The sequence below is a fragment of the Phocoena sinus genome, chromosome 4 (assembly GCF_008692025.1).
Source record: "Phocoena sinus isolate mPhoSin1 chromosome 4, mPhoSin1.pri, whole genome shotgun sequence".
Lineage (NCBI taxonomy): Eukaryota > Metazoa > Chordata > Mammalia > Artiodactyla > Phocoenidae > Phocoena > Phocoena sinus.
In genome coordinates, this window is record NC_045766.1 from 72,748,487 (window position 1) to 72,767,598 (window position 19,112).

Below are 19,112 nucleotides of genomic sequence, written 5' to 3' on the forward strand. Positions count from 1 at the left end.
ATATCATTCCTGGAAATGCAAACTGGCATCCGTTCACTGACCACGCAGAGGAACTGATCTTTCTAAGCCACGGAGTCAAGTTTTGGAAAACTGCTAGTGCTGGAGGGTCTCCTGCAGAGGCAGGAGGTGGCTGTGGCTCACCGTGGGGATGAGGACACTGGCAGCAGAAGTTCTGGGAAGTACTCGTTGGCGTGAACCCTCCCAGAGTCTGCCATTAGCCCCACTGCTTTTCCTACATTTTTGAATTACTGCTTTTATCTTTCACCCAGTGTTTTTGCTCAGCTCTTGCCACTCTACACTTTCCACAGCTTGTTAGTTTAAACATGTATTTGTTTTCTCCAGGGTTTGCCCAGTGTCAGGGTCAGAGTTTCCAGCCTGTATATGAAATTAGCTCTCCCTTAAGACTCTCGGAGATTATGTTGGTTACTATCCCAATTCCCACTATCTTTGTTTTTTTTTTTTATGAAAGATAAAAGTTATATTTATAAACATGCTAAAGAATACATTAAAAGAAACAAAAAAGAATGAGGAAAAATAAACTGTCTTAATCCTGTTATACATAAACATCGTTTCTATGGGACTCTACAGTCCACTTCAACAATATTCAAACAACAAAATCCCCATCATTGAAAGAGCTTCAACACTCCTTTGGAGTTGGCTATTACAGAATTTATCCTGCATATCGGGTATGCATGAAAAACATCCTGGAGGCTCAGAATATCTGCAAACATGAAACTGTTTCTCTAAATTGCATTTATTGGTCATGAATCCCGTAAAGGGGGGTCAACTACAACTTGAAGCTTGTCATCTTGCGGTGGGAAAGCAATTTGAAGCCAAAGGGCACCTTGCTATATAGTTCATTCATGTGGCTCTAAGTATATTCTATAAGCTTCTCTTCAATGCCAAATATCTACTGAGAATTAAAGAGGAGATGAAACTTTCTAACCAATTCCAAGAATTCATGTAATAAAGGGTAATCATTACAGAGTTTATATATACTCGGTTTTCTTAAAGCCATAGATTTTATTATAGAGAGGAGAAAGAAAATGGCATTAATAGCTCAAGCACATGAATTCCAGAATACTGAATTCCTTTTCCTCTTGCTTAACAACCAATTACATCCATGGACTGCAAAATTACAGCCACTGCAAAATTTTTAGTGTTTTGCATCTTGTCAAAGAAAGACCAATATTTTTGCCTGAGTGTCTCCTTAACCTTATGAGCTATTATTTTTTAACTGTCTATAAAACTTCTTTTCAAATAATTTATTAATTATAACAACTGGGAAGAGCAGTGTGAGGACCTGAATACTTCAACCAAGCACTGAAGGCAACAAACTTCCTTAAACATGCTCTCCTGCCTGGATTTTTATATATTAAAATAACCTTTCTCCCTCACTTCTCCAGGGGTACCCAGAAAAGAGTGGCATTTCTTGGCCATCACAAGTCTCATGTAGAATCTTCTCTGTTCTTCAGTGTCCTGACAAAGGCCTCTGGACCTGTAGCTCATGCCTCTGGTAATTCAGTCTTGTTCTCAATAAGAGAGATCTCCAGCACAGGTAAAAGTAGCTGAAAGGCATCCTGAATGTAGGAAGCACTGTTTGATGCCTCTAGAAATACTGCAGTGATTAACGGATTAAGGACGTCTGCCTTTTCCTTGACCCCAGCAGTTGTTAGGCAGGTGGTGAACTCTTTAGACAGAGAGGACAACTCTTTACACAACACAACTGTCATCTGGGAAAGGGCTCTGCTCCTTTCTATGGCTGTTACTTCCTGCTTCCTGCCGTGCAGAACCAGAGCCGCTGTTTTGTGAAACAGTTCAATTGAGCAGGCAGTCAGTTCTGCTAGGCTCCTGATTGCAAATGCATGGATATCCTCTATTGAATTGTTATTGATTTGCTCAATTTTTTCTGCTTCCAACTGTTTTTTTCCTTCTTCCTTCTCTTCTAATGGTTTGGCCAGAGATGTCCTGATCCATTCACAGGCTGTATTTCTTGCCCTAGTAAGTTTCTCTGGTTTGGAGGAGACATGCAGCTGGGAAAATACCTCTGTTATCTCTTTGGTAAAGTCTTCATCCCCTTTCTTCTCTTCCTCCTCTTCCTCACAGAACTCTGCTAGGGAAAATGCTTCTTTGAGTTGCTCCAATTCACATTTTAGAGTCTCCAGTTCTTCTCCACTTAGAGAATTAAGAATAGATTTCACCTTTATTTCACTTTCTCGGGAGAGCATCTCCAGAGCTTCTAGATGTGAAAGGCCTTGAAATTCATCAAAGAGTAGCCCATAATGAGTTTTCTTGTCCGTTTCCATGGTAACCTCATTGGTGGTCCATAGCTCTTCTTTCTCCTTCGCCTCTCTTAAAACCTGAGACAGTGTGGAAGTCCGGTTCATCAGACCCTTGGTTCTTTTAAATCCAGGATCCCCTTCTGCTATTACATCCATTGTCTTTTTCCCAATGAATTCTAAGGCATCCAAACCCCCACTGATAACGCTCTTTCCTGTGCTCTGAACAGCAGTAGAGATGGTAGAGAATACCCCAAATGGCCCACTCATTGGAGAGGAGTTTTCATTCTCTTTGGCACTTGTCTCTCCTGTTGCATACTGGACTTCAGATGAAATTTCACTGGGGCTAGGGATTCCAAGGGAAGTCTCTGCCTTCTCAATGACATTTGAAATACCTTGTCTTTGCCTGCAGCCTGTGATGTCTGAACAGGGAGAACGTCTGAAGTCTCAAGGTCACTGGAAGGTTTGGACTCTGGTCTTTTCCGAGTAGAAGCTACAGGTTCTGATTCACTCTCTGACTTGGCACTTTGGTCAACTGACTCAAAATTCGTGGTTGGTTCACAGTTCTCATCTTCAAGGATGGAAGTTGCTTCAGTTATCACTTCAGTCTCAATATCACCTTTATCCGACATGATTAGATCATTGCCCAGCCCGCCGCCATCCGCACCGCCACCACAGCCGCAGAGAAGCCACTCCCTACTCCCCACTATCTTTGTAGTAATGTTCCCCTTAGAGTCCCTGGTGTCTTCTCCAGCTAGCTGTCCTTATCTGCAGCACCTTAATCTATCTGCCCTATTCAAATAACTGTTTGAAACCAGAAAGGGAATGGTTACAATCCTTTTTTTCCGCCTGGAGGCTCCTTAGCAGATGCTTAACTTTACCCACCCTATTTCTTCTCAGCCACTTTCAAGTCAAGCATGTAGACAAAAATAAGAAGTAAATACATTAAAAAGTTCTTTTACATACTTCTTCCATAACATTGGGTATTTACTTGCCTTACATCTATAGAATCAAAAGGGACCCCTCCAAAGTTTCATTCTAGCAAAGGAAAAAGTTTCTCTTCACCAGACACCCTGCCATGTGATTTCCTACCAGTGGCCTCCCTTGAATCCGTTCCTGTTCAGCTAGCCCCCAGTTTATGCCTAGGGATCACCTTTTGTTGAGCCAACCTGGGTTAGAAATAACAGGAAGAGGGCTTTTCACAGGACTTGGCTGGAATTCTCTTTACATCACCAAGTAGGGAAAAGGTGGCTCTGTGTGAAGCAGCCGCAGACCATGGGGTGGAGGTAGGGGATGTCAAGGGTGGAAGGCATCGCGGCCATCTGCATTGTGAATGTGCTGCTACGAGTGCCTGGCACCACGCCAGGCGCTGGGGTAGAGTAGGAAGGACCAAGACTGACAGGTCCTCCTGGAAGGGACCGAGCCCGGAGCTGGGCAAAAGGGGAGCCATCGCGTTAACGCTTCTTGAAGGACTAACAGTGAGCACGAGTGACAAGTCACAGCGTGTCTCATTACAAGATACATCCGTATCCTCACCGCATACTCTACTTCCCCATGGAGACTGACCCTTTGCCATGTTGTCTTCTGTCTCTGGGGATTTCGGTTCAGTCACTCCGTCCCCGGGGCCTCTATGGAGGCGGAACTACTGTGTCAGGGGTCGTGGTTTTCAGGGAGAAGTCGTGGTCGGAGTGACAAGAGGGCGGGCAGTAGGCGGGACTTCCGGCCCACGGTTCCGTCAGCTGCCTTTCCCGGGCGTCTCCCCGCAACCCCCTCAACTTCCCTTGTCCGTGACGCGGCGCCCAGTAGAAATTCGACGGGACGGGGACCGGGGGAGCCTGAGCTGCAGGTGAGGACTCGATGTGTGCCTATCCTTGCGGCTCTATTTGAGAGGAGAAACTATGGCGCTGGGACCGCGGGGAGACTGACTGAAGGAAGAGTGGGTCAGTGACAGCGAAGGGAGTGTGAGGCTGGGGCTGCAAGGGGCAGCCTGTGACCCAGGGGCACTGACAACGAGGGGACTGTGACTGAGACGCAGCTGCTCGGGAGGGGTCTGCGACCCGCAGCAGTGAATGCTGAGGGACTCTGACCTCGGAGAACACGAGGCAGAGGCTGCGAGGGGACTATGACCGAGGAAGTATGAAGCAGTGACAGCAGGGAACTGTGACCAAGGACCAACGAATCGGAGGAGACCGATCGATGGATAGTAACTGTGAGGGGACTCTGACCTAAGGGAACATGAAGCGGCGGCTGCAGGAGGATTCCTACCAACGAGCAGTAACTTTGAGGGGCTGAGTTGGAGAAGAGTGTGGGATCAGTGACTGGACAGGGTACTGTAGCATGGTGTTTGGGTACGGGGTGTGGTGACTGGGTGGAGAAGGTCTTAGTGGGAAACACTGGTTTGGGACTTATCAGACAGACCCGAGTTTAATTTTATGGACAACCTTCTTGTGGCTGGGAGGCTCACCTCACCACTGAGCTACAGTTTCTTCCTCCGTGAATGGGAAGTTTGGGCTAGATTAATGTTTCCTAAACTGTGGCTTCCATCCTATGACTGGGTTGTGAAGTCTATTTAGTGGATGGAACCTGAAATTAAAAAAAAAAAAGAATAGAAATTTTCAGTGTATTCGCAGAGTAAGAGTATTATTTCATGAAACGTGTTTCAGCTATGTGTGTGTGAGATTATGATGTAAAATGGATTTCATGTGTCTTAAAATGTAGTAAAAAAAAAAGTTGGAAAAACATTGGACCAGATTATTTCTGAGTTTTCTTTCTGGTCTAAAATGCAACGATTCTACGATTAGGGGACTGTTTGGAAGTACAAAGATGCAATTAGGAAGACTGAATCCGGGGCTGGGGCACAAGCTCTATCAGATTGACTTAACTGGAGAAGGCTTCCCAAATAGATTAGAAGTGACCAGTTGTGACTGGGGACTGAAACTCAGGTTCTCAGCTGGGAGAACCAACAGGTATATATTGAAATAGGGACAGTGGTATTTATAAAGGCAGTGAGGATATAGGGGTTTGTGATAGGAAAAACTGCTAGGAATAGACATTGAGGAAGCGTGGAAGCTTTGAGGAGGGTAGGAACAAAGCTTAGAAAGGGAACCGAAGATAGAGACAGAAAAGATTCTGCCAAGAAATAAAGTGGGAGTAGGGAGATACAACCTTCACGGTCCCTTTCAATCTTGATATTTAGTGATTCTGCAAGTACAGAGAATTGCTAGTAAAAAGAAACTAGTTGAGAATGGAATTTGGTGCAGGAAACAGTGGTGAACAGATGATTATCTTGGAGAAGACAGGATGATCTGGGAAGGTCAACAATGGTGACTAGAATGCCACAGCGGAGAAGCTTTACTGTTTTTAGCTATCCAGTTCAATGATTTGTGCACTGGAGGCCAAGGTTGGCATACTGGGAATGATACCATGCTGTGGATAATTCAAATGATGTTTTAGCTCTGGTTTTATTTCCTACCAATTCCCTTTCATGAGGGCTGTTAGTGATGCAGATGAAATGAACTAAAGTGAGTTTCACTACTTCCTCCTCTTTTACAGCCCTTTGTAGAAGGTGCTACTTACTGTGTCACCCAGTGTTTTAAAAAATATATCTAATAGAAGAAGCTTGAGGCAATTTCAACTTACCAGACACTGTATTTATCTGATAACCTAATAGTCACCCCGCCCTCTACACACACATACATTTTGTGATAGGGGAAGAGAGTTCAGAAAGATCCTTGAATGGGAATGAGTTGGGAATAGTGAGGGATAGCCTTTGTTTAGCTAAAAAATGGCTTTTTCTAGAACATTAGATGTTTACTTGGCTTACATTCAACATAACTAAAAGGAACTACTCAAGAATTTGTTCCTAGAACAGAATATAATGCTTAAAGGTAACTCACCACAGAAGGGAAGACATTTAGACTTGGGGACTGCAGCACTGCCTCTGGGGTCATTTGTGTCTGCTGAATGAGATGATTCTTTCTGACTTACCCTGCTTTGCAAACTCCCTTTGAAAACCAGTATAATGGCCTGATTGATAAAGAATGAACTTTTATTCCTTCCTCAGCCTATGATTTCTTCTCCCATAAACAGGTGAGGTTTTATTTTTCTTGGGGAATCTCCTCTTTGGATATGTGATCCCTTAAGGAGAATGATCTAGTCAGATAGAGCCTTGGATTCAGAAGTCCCTGGTTACTTTATCTGATGTTAACACTGACTTACTCTGTGTCTCTGGGAAGAATTATTGCTTTCTCTTGCTTTAGATTTTCTATGGCAGAGATAACTGTTCTTCTGGTTAAATGGCCCTTTAAGAATCTGAAATATATGCATACTCACCAAATTTAGTGTACAATCTCGTGGAGTTTGTAAACCACCTGTCCTCATTCATGATTTTCCTGTGGGAGCTGAATAACCTCTTCATGTTATAAACTCTCATGAGGATTAATTTATGAAATAGTCATAGAAAAAGCAAGCATAATAATTTGCTATTATTTTTAATGATGGATAAGGACAGAATATCTAGTTATAATTGTAATTTTCTTATGCTTTTCTTTCCAAGTATTTGTGTAACTCTCATCTGAAACCAGATCTTCTGGCTTTTCTACTAATAGAGGTAATTCCTCCTACTGAATCAAACAGAAATAGGTCTGTCTTACACTAACGTTTGTGTTACCCTAAAATAGATTGGAAAGAACAAATTTTTCTAAAAGTCATGATTTGGGGGGAATTTTTTCTGTTAGAGAAACCCTGAAATCAGAGTACTTCCCAATCATCACTGAACTGTGAGAGTTCCTTTTTACTCAACATTGTGGCTGCTTCTACATCTTTTACCTATGTTATCAGTACATAAGTCACATTAGAAAACAATAGGCAGAAATAGAGACACAGATGTAGAGAACAAACGTATGGACTTCCACCAAGGGGGGAAAAGGGGGGGCTGGGATGAATTGGGAGATTGGGATTGACATATATATACACTAATATGTATAAAATAGATAACTAATGAGAACCTGCTGTATAGCACAGGGAGCTCTACTTCACTTCTCTGTACAGTAGAAACTAACACAGCATTGTAAAACAGCTATACCCCAATTAAAAGACAAAAAAAGAAAGAAAAAAGAAAACAATAGGAAGGAGAGTGTAAGAGCAGGGCTCAGCCCTCCTGCTTATATACCCAGAGGGTAACTTCTAGCACTTTCTCTTTCCTAAGCTTAAACCTTTCTGTTTCTAGTCCTAAAGTTCTCTTTTCACAATATTCCTGTTAAATGGGTACCTGGACACGTGTATGAAGTATGATTTGTCAATTGTTTATGAATGATTTGTGGCAAAATTTAAATTCTAACTCCCTTCCTCTATAATTCAGTCAGTAAATTTAGGGAATATACATTTTTACATACGTTATTTTGCAGTATATGCCAGGGCACCATTCCAGAAGAAAAAAAAAAGAGTGAGTCTCTAGTATATATTTGGCACTGTGTTTGGTTCGTTTACATACATTATCTCAGTAATATAAATAATTGTATTGACTGTATTTTCCTGTCTGCAAACCAGATTAGTAGATAGATATATAGCAGGGTTGTGTTTTGGTTTTTTGTTTGTTTGTTGTCTTTTTTCTCCCTTTGTTTTGGTAACTCTCTTGTTGAAAGTTATATTAGTTTGAAGTTTTCTATGTTTGGACTAGAATGATTGGCAGTGGAACCCATGGATCTGCTAGGCTGTTACATATCACATTCACAACTATTTGCAAACCACTTTGAAGTGAGGGCTGCTAAAAATAATGACTTATAGGGCTTCCTTGGTGGCGCAGTGGTTGGGAGTCCGCCTGCCGATGCAGGGGACACGGGTTTGTGCCCCGGTCCGGGAAGATCCCACATGCCGCAGAGCAGCTGGGCCCATGAGCCTGCGCATCCGGAGCCTGTGCTCCGCAGCAGGAGAGGCCACAACAGTGAGAGGCCTGCGTACCGCAAAAAAAAAAAAAAAAAAAAAAAAAAACTTATAGTCTTTGCTTTATATTAGAGAACAAAATGAGTGTATGGCACTTAACAGAAAACGGTAGTTTTTTAATCTACGTAGAATTGCCTCAGATGTGATTACGTTTATTTGTTTATTTTTTGGCCCCTAGGTCTTAATCTTTTTTGTGCCGTGGACCTCTTTGTCAGTATGGTGAAACCTTGTTGACTCCTTTTTTGGGATAATGTTTTTATTGCAAAAAAATACATAGAATTATAAAGGAAACAAATTATGTTGAAATATAGTTATAAAAATATTTTTTAAATGTGTGATATAGCACATGTAGTTTTTATTAACATAGTAAATAAAGTTTACTGTCTATCAGTGGGTCTTATAGCTATGATAATTTTTAAATGATCGTGTGTTTAAACAGTATTTCAAGATATTTGTAATGAGTGTGATATTATATGAAAATATCTATGATTTCTATTGGTGACAAAGTCTGTTCTACTAAGTGTACTATTACTATTGTGGCTTACGTTCATAATTGAAGGAATGGTGAATTTGCCAGAGGCTAGTGAAAATAAAGATATAATTTTTTTGGTCCAAATCCAAGACTCCCTGAATCTGTCGTAGACCCTGCCTTAGAGATATAAGTTCCATAACCCACTCTAGGAAGAGCAAAATCTAAACACAGGGTTTACTCACTGATTCTTCTAGTAGAATAGTGGCAGAGCAAAATCATTCAACTGTAAGAGATATTACAAGTGTCCCTTGTGGTTTTTAGGATAATCTCTTTCCTGAAATATCCTACTGTGTGGTCAGACCCAAGAAGAAACTTTATTTTGGTCCAGGACTAACCCAGGGTCTGGCACAGAGTAAGTGCCCACTCAGTGTTTGTTGAATAAGGGTTTCTCTGGAGAAATTAGAGGGAAGAGATCAAGTTCAGAGCTCATATCTTAGATGTGGCAATTTACAGGTCCCAAATATTGAGGAATAACATTGAGCTCTGATTTAAAACTAATCATCTGTGCAGATCATGTTGTGAAATTAGAACTTCCCAAATCAGGCATTCTTTTGACTTATTCTATACAGTGTGGTGATATATACAGGTTAGTGACATAAACTGTAGAAATCCTGTATCAGAAAGTTATGGTACAGTTTCTTGAAATAATTCTATTCCTAGCACTGTCCTCCACTTTAGAACTGTTTGCATAATCTAGGCAGAATTCACTACCAAATTATTGATAAAACTGATCCTGTCTTCATCTAGAATACAGTTGGCAAACTTTTTAGGTAAAGGGCCAGATAGTAAATATTCAGCTTTGAAGGTCATACAGTCTCTGTTGCAACTACTCAACTCTGCAGTTGTAGCACAAAAGTGTCCATAGACCACTTTTCATTCATTCATCAGTGAACGAGCGTGGCTGTGTTACAGTAAAACCTTAATTACAAAAACAGGCAGTGGGCCATTTTTGGCTTGTGAGCTGCTCTAGGAGTTCTGCTGGTTCTTGAATCCAGTCCCTCCTCCCCACTATGGGTTAGACATATCCTCCCTCAAGCTTCAAAGGTCTTTACACAAGGGGTGATGTGACTGCACTGTTATCTGTGGGAAGGCCTGATTGTACAGCAGATGACATGATTAATGCCAACAGTATTTGATTCACTTTAACCTAGGAGTTCACAGAGCTTGCCTCTTAGAGCACTACTTTATTAAGCTCCACAAAGGTAGAAGCCGATAAAGATCCCAAGTACAAAGTATGCTTGCTCACTCAGCTTTGGAACTGGACATTGGTATGCCAGTAGAAAATTACTGAGCATAGGGTTTTACTGAGGAAGATAATTGTAGGCCCAGAGACAGGGGAAGCAGGAATAGAATGCAGAGGAAAAATTCATGTTTCCTCTTTTTACAGATAGTTCCCTGTAGTAATCAGTCAAATTTGAATTAGTTTTAAGAGTATACATTATTGCAACTTCTACTATTTAGGTTGTTGCATAGCTTAGGAAGCAGAGTCCACCTCCTCTTTCACCCTGGGGTGCTTACTAAATCTACCGACAATAAGGAAGTAGAATAGAGAGGATTGGGTGGGAGTTTCTAAAACTGCACTTGTTGGAGACCTTCATCTTTAAAACAGAAGCATATGCATACCAGCGTCCAGATTTTGTCTCCTTCAAGATATTCACGTTGGAAAGACACTTGATTAGATTTATCCTCAGTATCTCCTCCCTGCTACCCCTCCCTGCTGACACACATTTCTACTTCTGTGTACTTCCTTAATAGCAAAGTTAATCCATCCAAGCAGGCATCTATTGGAACATTAAAGAACAAGGCAAGCAGTGTATGCTGGGAGGTTAGCAGAAATGGTGCCAGATTTTGTGAATCTGGGTAAAAATCACAGGAACAGATACCACATTCTGTATCTTGAAAGCAATTTGGAGACACTAAGGCACTTAACAGGCAGGGTTATGGTAGTGATGGTGGTGGTGTGGGTATTTATGTCCATATTTAGAATCTGTGCTTGAATGGAGAATTTGACTAAGATAAGGTGACTTATCTCGGGACTGAATATGTAGCAGTGTTGGAAAGATCAGGCCTTATAAATGCTGCATTCTGGCTGGCCGCTCCCTTTTTCTCTTTTGTTATAGCTTCTTTTGACAGAAACTTTCGGGGAGGATAAACTGCTAAGGAAATAGGAAGTTTTGGCCCACCCTAATGGGCTCATAAGTGAGGCTGTGTATTCTATCTCCAACTGCTTTCATTTTGACTCATCCCAGCTTAATTAATGTGGGTGCTGTGGCTGGAAGCCCGGCTCCACCTGCAAATCATTGGGCAATCTCCTGCTCCCCAGCCCCATTTTGATCTTGTACTGTATTGGCTCTGAGGAGGTATCATCTTTTCCCAACCCTATTACCCACTGGACAAACAGATATTAAGGCAGCCTGTGTTGGTGTGTATGTGTATGTGTTCCCTCTGGAATGTAGATATTTAAAGTCTCCTTTTCCAGCGTCATCACTCACTTTTACTTGACTAGTATTGGTTGGTTGCAAATGGGCAGTTATCATAAATGGAGAGTTGGGAAGTATTGTTCCTCATTGTTGGAGGTATTCAGTGGTTACTAGGCAATTGCGAGTATTGTAAAGGTGGTGTGATTTTAGATCAAGCTAAGTCTCAGTATAATGAACTAAAAAGCCAACATATATTTGCAACCCTCAGTATGCCCTCATCCTCCCACATACCTTTTCTCAGTAGCAAATTTGATGTGTCCTAGCAGACATCTATTGGAACTTTAGGGAAGCTGGGGGTAATTTTTTTCATCAGTTTAGGCACTAATTATTAAATTTTTATATATACTTTCATAGTGTATAAGGTAGTAGATGTGAGGAACATGGGGGTGGTCTAAGAGAGCCAGTGAAAAATGAAAAACTTGAGAGACCTATAAAGTCAAAGTTTAAAAATTAGTAATAGTTCTAGAGGAAAGGTGTGAGGGTTAATCTCTTTATAATTTCTGAATTCTTTTAGGGCCACTATTATGGAATGACTGTGATCTTGGTGTTTTCCATCTCCTAAGAAAGTGGAGAAGATATAGAAGTGTTTTGCATTATAAAACAAAAAATATTAGATGTGTTTGTTCTAAATCCAGAGGATCTTAAAACTTCAGTTTAAGTCTGATGTGTAATGTTCAGTTTAAAGTATAGTATAAGGGGCTTCCCTGGTGGCACAGTGGTTAAGAATCCACCTGCCAATGCAGGGGATACGGGTTCGAGCCCTGGTCCGGGAAGACCCAACATGTCACGGAGCAGCTAAGCCCGAGCACCACAACTACTGAGCCTGCATGCCACAGCAACTGAAGCCCACACGCCTAGAGCCTGTGCTCCGCAACAAAGAGAAGCCACCGCAAAGAGAAGCCTGCGCACCACATCAAAGAGAAAGCCCGCGCACAGCAACAAAGACCCAACACAGCCAATAAATAAATAAATAAAATTTAGAAAAGAGTATAGTATAAAATACAATATATGACACAAAAGTTATCTTTGGAAAATAGAAGAACTGTAAACAGATAAGAAAAAATACTTTTGACAGGATGAGAGCTTTGTTTTGCCATCTTTGATACACTTATAAATTGACAAGTACTTGACCTCTTTCCATCAAAACAAAATACTAACGTAAGTAGTGCTTTTCAAAATTTCAAAGGAGTTTTTCCACTTATTACATTTATTCAAATAGTTATTGAGCACCTACTTTGTGCTAGGGCTCATTGCCAAGTATTGAATGCATTAATTATGATTTTGTGGTTCTAAGTGATAAAAAACCAAGCTTAACTGAGCTTAAGCAAAAAGGGGAATGTATTGGTTGACACAGTTAGGCAGTTCAGGATCTGGCTTCTCTCCATCATCAGCATTGCTTTCTCTGTGTGACTATTTTGAGAAAGACTCTCTTCCTGGTTATAGGATGACCACTAGATTGTTATAGGATGGTTCCTAGAATCAGGTCTCCAGGCTTGAACTCACAAAGAAAGAAGTGATAATCTTTGTCCAAGAATTCCTATCTGGCGAGTCCTGAGATTCACTCTGATTGGACTATCTTAGGTCACCAATCACTGCCCTTCCCACCTCCCTCCTCCCCCAGTCTGTGGCCTGAGAGAGTGATGTGCTGATTGGTTCAGGTTAGGCACGTGGCACCTGACGGTATGGCTAAGGGTGAAGATCACACAGACCGAATGATACTGAGTCTCCGAATGAAAGTGGGCTCTACTCAGAGCAGGAGAATTGAACGGTGGAAAGAAGCAACATCAGAGAGTTTGTTTTCGAATCTCTCATTTGCACTCACCATAACTTAGAGTTAAGGTACTAGGTGGAGCTAGTTTTTTTTTTTTTGTCCAGGCTGAGAGGCTTGTGGGATCTTAGTTCCCCGACCAGGGATTGAACCCATGCCCCCTGCAGTGGAAGCGCGAGTCCTAACCACTGGACTGCCAGGGAATTCCCTGGGAGGAGCTAGAATGAAGTCCCCGTTTATATGATATGATTCCTGGTCTATTGCACCCTCTACTCTTCTACTCTGGCCCAAACCAAAATAAGCCCCTGGAGTTCCTAAGTAGTCTGTCAGCGATATGCCCAGTGAGAAGGAGCCCAGTCGTTGTGAAAGATGAAATTAAAATTCCTGCTCGGCACAGTGTAGTGCATGACCAGAGTGCAGTAAGTGGTTTTGTTTAAATTCATGTATGACCATTTTATATACTAGGCAGCATATAATAAGTAAATAAATACTAGGCAGTGTTGTTGTTAAGTACACAGATCCTAGAGCCAGAATGCCTTGGTTCACATCCTGGTTTTGCCCTGTCCTAGGTGTGTGACCTCAGTCAAGTCATTTAACCTAGCTGTGCCTCAATTTCCTCATCTGCAAAATAGAGCAAATAATATTATCTACCGCATAAGATTGTTGTGAGAATTAAGTTAATATATGCAAAAGGTTTATAACTTTCTGGCACAAAGGAAGTACTCTGTAAGTGTTAGCTATAATTTTTATCATCACTATTATCATAATCTTTGGGACTGTGATAGAGAAATGTGGATTATGTGATAGTACAATGAAATGGGTTTACATCTGATTGAATACCCTAATCATTAAGAATTCTAAATATATTTTTCTATCCTGTTTTCTAAAGATAAACTTTCCTGCGTTTTATATTGTACTAACCTAGAGTATTAAGAGTGGATCTCAATGAGGAGAGAGGGGTCCAGTGGTATGTCACATTGGTGTATGGTGACATATATCTATCCTGATCAATACTTTCAGCACTAACATGGATGGAAACATAAAAAACATGCTTTTCAAGTTTATAGGTTACATAACATTGTGAATGCTAATGTGATAGATGGCAGTCATGATTTGAGATTATTTTAAGATTAGAACAAACAAAAAGATCAACCATGATGGACTTTACAGGATTATGACTAATAAAATGAATGAAGGTATTTCTACACAACCTCTCCTTGAATGTCCTGGTATGCCAAAATGAAATGCCCCCGAGGTAACTCAGCCCCTTTTCAGATAACTCTTCGTTCCTAAAAAGGTTTTTATTATGTTAAAGTTTGTGTCTCTTCATCTTCCAACTAGTGATTCATTTTCTATTATCTGGACTTTCACAGAATAAGTGTCTGCCCTATCCAACATAACAGGCATTCAGATATTTAGAGATAGTTATTAGGTACCTTCTTGTATAGTACAGTGTCGCATTTTGTTGTATACCACAGTAGTTAAGGGTGTGTAGTCTGCAGCCAGGCTGACTGAATTTGATTCCTAGCTTCGCCACTTACTAGCTGTGTGATCTTATTTTCTGTGCCTCGGTTTCAATAGTGATAAAAATAATACATCTATGTCAAAGGGTTGTGAATGTTAAGAGGGTTTTTTGTGTTTTTTTAATTTATTTAATTTATTTATTTTTGGCTTCATTGGGTCTTCATTGCCATGCGCGGGCTTTCTCTAGTTACGGTGAGCGGGGGCTACTCTTTGTTGCGGTGCGCGGGCTTCTCATTGCAGCGGCTTCTCTTGTTGTGGAGCACAGGCTCTAGGCGCACGGGCTTCAGTAGTTGTGGCATGCGGGCTCAGTAGTTGTGGCTTCCGGGCTCTAGAGCGCAGGCTCAGCAGTTGTGGCGCACGGGCTTAGTTGCTCCGTGGCATGTGGGATCTTGCCAGACCAGGGCTCGAACCCGTGTCCCCTGCATTGGCAGGCAGATTCTTAACCACTGCACCACCAGGGAAGCCCCAAGAGTTTTTTAATATTTTTAAAGTTTTTAGACATACAGGTGTTATATAAATACTGATAGTAGTAGTAGTAGTAGTAGTAGTAATAGTGGTGTTTCTTCATCATAGCTTAACATCAGACTCTAGAAGAGTTCTTGCTACAATCGTAATTTTTTTTTGAATTAGTGTCTGTTGGGCAAGGATGTTCAATTGTTAAATTACTTTATTTTTAAAAAAGATTTGTTTATTATTTATTTATTTTACTTTTGGCTGCGTCGGGTCTTAGTTGAGGCAAGCAGGATCTTCGTTGAGGCAGGCGGGATCTTTTGCTGTGGTGCGCCGGCTTCACTCTAGTTGTGGCGTGCGGGTTTTCTCTTCTCTGGTTGTGGCGCTTAGGCTCCAGAGCGAGTGGGCTCTGTACTTTGCAGCACACAGGCTCTCTAGTTGAGGCACGGGAGCTCGTTGTGACGCGCTGTATTGGAAGGTGGATTCTTCACCACTGGACCAGCAGGGAAGTTCCACAGCAGTGATTCTTAAGTGGGGTAAGGATAAGATGGGGAGATGGAGCATACTTCATGTTTTATCATACTTTTACATTAAAAGTACATTTTTAATAGTAGTAATCATGGGTGAAAACTTGACAAAATCTTCTTGGCTATAGGGGATACACGGAAGATAGACTTTAAGGCAGATGATGGCAACTACTACTACTATGAAATAATAATAGTAGCTAATGTTTACAAGCACATACTGTGTGCCAGACACTGAGCTAAGTAAGGCTTTACATCCATTTAAACCACATTTGTTAGATGATGAAACTTAGACTTGGAGAGATAAAGGAATTTGTCCAAATTTTCATGGCTAGTTAGTGGTGGAAATGGGATTCATATTTAGGTAATATGATTTAGGGGCTGACCTCTATTTAATCACTACAGTATGCTAACGGAGTGAGGTTAAAGATTTTTACTTTTCTCAAAATGGAGCATGGATAAAAAATATTGAGAAACACTGCCTTAGACATTTGGTTAGAGGTATTTATATAAGACAGAAGGAGAGATTTTGTTGAAGAATGTATGTACTCAACTGAAATTCAGGTAAAATATGTTAGTATTACTATTATTTACCAATGGGCTTTGCAATGTGTCAGTACTAATACTAATGGTTGACTTGATTCTTTGTTCATGAATTTTACATTAGCTTTAAATAGGTAGTCAGATACCTCCTTTCTCCTCCCTTGAGTTCTCATTGTGATATTTTATATTTTTTGTATGATTTTTTTAATCTAGTGGAATAGATCCATGTCACAATATCTAGTGACTCCAGATATCAATTTGACTTTAAAATATCTTTAAAACCACAAGGGCAGTATTTAGCACCTTTGCTTCTTTCTAGTATGATGATATCTACCATGTATTTGGCTGGTTAAGTTGAATTATTCAAGATGGTTCAGTACTTCAAGAATTAAACAGTTAAAAAGCAAAGTAGAATTTATGTTATGTATATTTTACCACAATGTAAACAAAACAAAAAAGCAAAGCAAAGTCAGAGTAGGGAGGGAGAGATGGATTATAAAGTGGTATGAGGAAACTTGAGAGTGAGGGATATGTTTTTTAATTTTGATGATTTCACAGGTATATAATGTTAACACTCATTAAATTATACACTTTTAAATATATGGTTTATTGTATGTTAATTATAGTTCATTCAGTAGAGCTGTAAAAATATTATAGCACACATAATCCCCCCCCACACACCGACACACATACAGAGCAAAGACTTCTGAGAAGTTCCTATAAACATGTCTTTGGATGTGTTAAGTATTTTTCTATTAAACTTTAAGGAATTTTAACTTGAAGTCATGGAAAGTAACTGGTGAGAATATGACATGACATTTATTCCCTTTTTATTTTGGCATCCTTAAAGCTCTATTATGTATCATGAATGAAAAGTACAGGTGACTTAAGCACCACCTATTTGTAATGTCAGAAGAGAGATGAGCAGAGAATTAAAGAATTCTTTTTTACTTACGTTGAAAGCTTATCAGGAAATCCTAGCAAAACTTTTCCAGTAGGAAAGACCTGTACAGCTGACAAATCAGGCAGCTTTGGAATCAGGCCAGTAGCCATGTCAGTTCTATTTGATTGGTGCTGGGACCTTGTTTACCTTTAAGTGACTGTGACCTTTTATTCCACTGTTCAGGTAGGCTGGTCTGACTTAAGTTTACAAAAACTTCAGGAACCCATGCCGTGGAAAAAATGTTCTTGATTGAAGGAAGCAGCAGTAATGATGAGACAGCTTCTTTAAAAAATCTGTGAATTTCTGGGAGACAGTATTCTGGCTTTCTCATTTACTAGCTGTGTGATCTCTGGATAGGTTGCTTAACCTCCCTGATCCTTAGTTTTCTCACTTGTAAATTGGGACTAAAAATACCTGCTTCTCAGGTTATATGGGTTAAATGAGAATAATGTATTATGAATTTGCTGTTATTATCTTACTTTCTTCCAACACATTTAGATTCCTAAAACATACTTCTTGGAATATATATATCATCTACACTGATTCAAAGATTTAGGAAGGAGAGGAAATCTGTTTCTAGAGACCCCAAAAGACAACCTTAGATGAGGGCCTATCTGTGTAGAAAATGTTTATTGAACTATTTTTTTTTCTTTTGCGATACGTGGGCCTCTCACTGTTGTGGCCTCTCCCGTTGCGGAGCACAGGCTCCAGACGCGCAGGCTCAGTGGCCATGGCTCACGGGCCCAGCCGCTCCGCGGCATGTGGGATCTTCCCGGACCGGGGCACAAACCCGTGTCCCTTGCATCGGCAGGTGTACTCTCAACCACTGCGCCACCAGGGAAGCCCTTGAACATTTTTAAAAGTAAACTTTTTACTTAAAAAAAAAAAAGTAAAGCCTTTAGAAAAGTTGCAAGAATGTTAAAAAGAACTCCTTTGTGCCTGACTCAGCTTCATACATCGATAACATTTTGCCATATTGTTTTACCTTTTTATATGTAATATAATATACACATTTTTCTTTCTTTTTTTTTTTTTTAGCTGAGGTTAAGTTGCAGAGATCGTAACCCTTTATCCCTAGATACTTCAGCATAAAAAAACAATGACAGGCATCTGGTGGCAGGGTCTGGGGAAGGGGTGGCAGGTGCCATGTCGGGCTTCGAAGGTGGCAAGAAGCCCCTGAAGCAGCCCAAGAAGCAAGCCAAGGAGATGGACGAGGAAGATAAGGCACTCAAGCAGAAACAGAAGGAGGAGCAAAAGAAATTTGAGGAGCTAAAAGCGAAGGCCTCAGGAAAGGCCCCCTGGCCACAGGTGGAATTAAGAAATCTGGCAAAAAGTAAGCTGTTCCTTGTGCCTGAGGCAATGATGATCCTTAGTTCCATTCCTGTTTAAACATCTGGATTAAACATCTGGATTCCCTGCCATAACATCTGTTGCCACCTATAGCTAGAATGAAGTGTTGTCTTGGAATCTATTGTACATTTAAGAATAAACTTTTGTAAAAAAAAAAAAAACAAAAAAACCCCCCAAAAAACAATGACAGTCTTTTACATAACAGTATATGATCAACTTAAGGAAGTTTATTTTAACATTGATATATATTATTATCTGATACAGAATCCATATTTTAATTTTACTGATTGTCCTAATAACTATCCTTTATAACAATTTCTCCCCCAATCTAGAATTATGCATTACATTTAGTTGTCATTTCTTTGGTCTCTTTTAACCTGGAACAGTCTCTCAGCCTTTCATTGTTTTTCATGATAGACATTTTTTTGAAGAATACAGGCTTGTTGTTTTGTAGAATGTCCTTTAGTTGAGGTTTGTCTGATTATTCCTCATAAAGCCATACAGGTTATGCATTTTTGGCAGATGATGTATCCTCAGTGCCTCACATCAGGAGGCATTATTGGTGATGTTAATTAGCTTTAATTACTTAGCTGAGAGATTTTTTTCACTTTTTTTTTTTACATTATTAATAGTATACATTTTAAATTTTTATTTATTTTTTTTATACAGCAGGTTCTTATTAGTTATCCATTTTATACATATTGGTGTATATATGTCAATCCCAATCTCCCAATTCAGATTTTTTTCACTTTAAAGGTAACTCTTTTTACTTTGTAATT

General features: G+C 40.3%; 2 protein-coding genes across 4 annotated transcripts in view; one reads left to right on the forward strand and one right to left on the reverse strand.

Moving 5' to 3' along the window:
• Nucleotides 1-1,028: 1,028 nt before the first annotated feature.
• On the reverse strand, nt 1,029-2,940 carry LOC116752558 (protein FAM114A2-like). Its single transcript, XM_032629325.1, is given in 3 exon segments — nt 1,029-1,519; nt 1,521-2,680; nt 2,683-2,940. Coding segments are annotated over 3 exon segments (1,437 nt in total). The 5' UTR covers nt 2,912-2,940; the 3' UTR covers nt 1,029-1,471.
• A 1,059-nt stretch (nt 2,941-3,999) lies between these two features.
• The window catches only part of PCYT1A (phosphate cytidylyltransferase 1, choline, alpha), a 41,698-nt gene continuing 26,585 nt past the window's right edge, over nt 4,000-19,112 (forward strand). Inside the window, exon 1 of one of the 3 annotated variants that reach the window (XM_032630171.1) lies at nt 4,000-4,125. The gene's annotated coding sequence lies outside the window, so the exon portion shown is untranslated. Of the gene's footprint in view, nt 4,607-12,315; nt 12,390-19,112 lie in introns of those variants that run through there. The other 2 variants (XM_032630172.1, XM_032630173.1) reach the window with 2 other exon arrangements.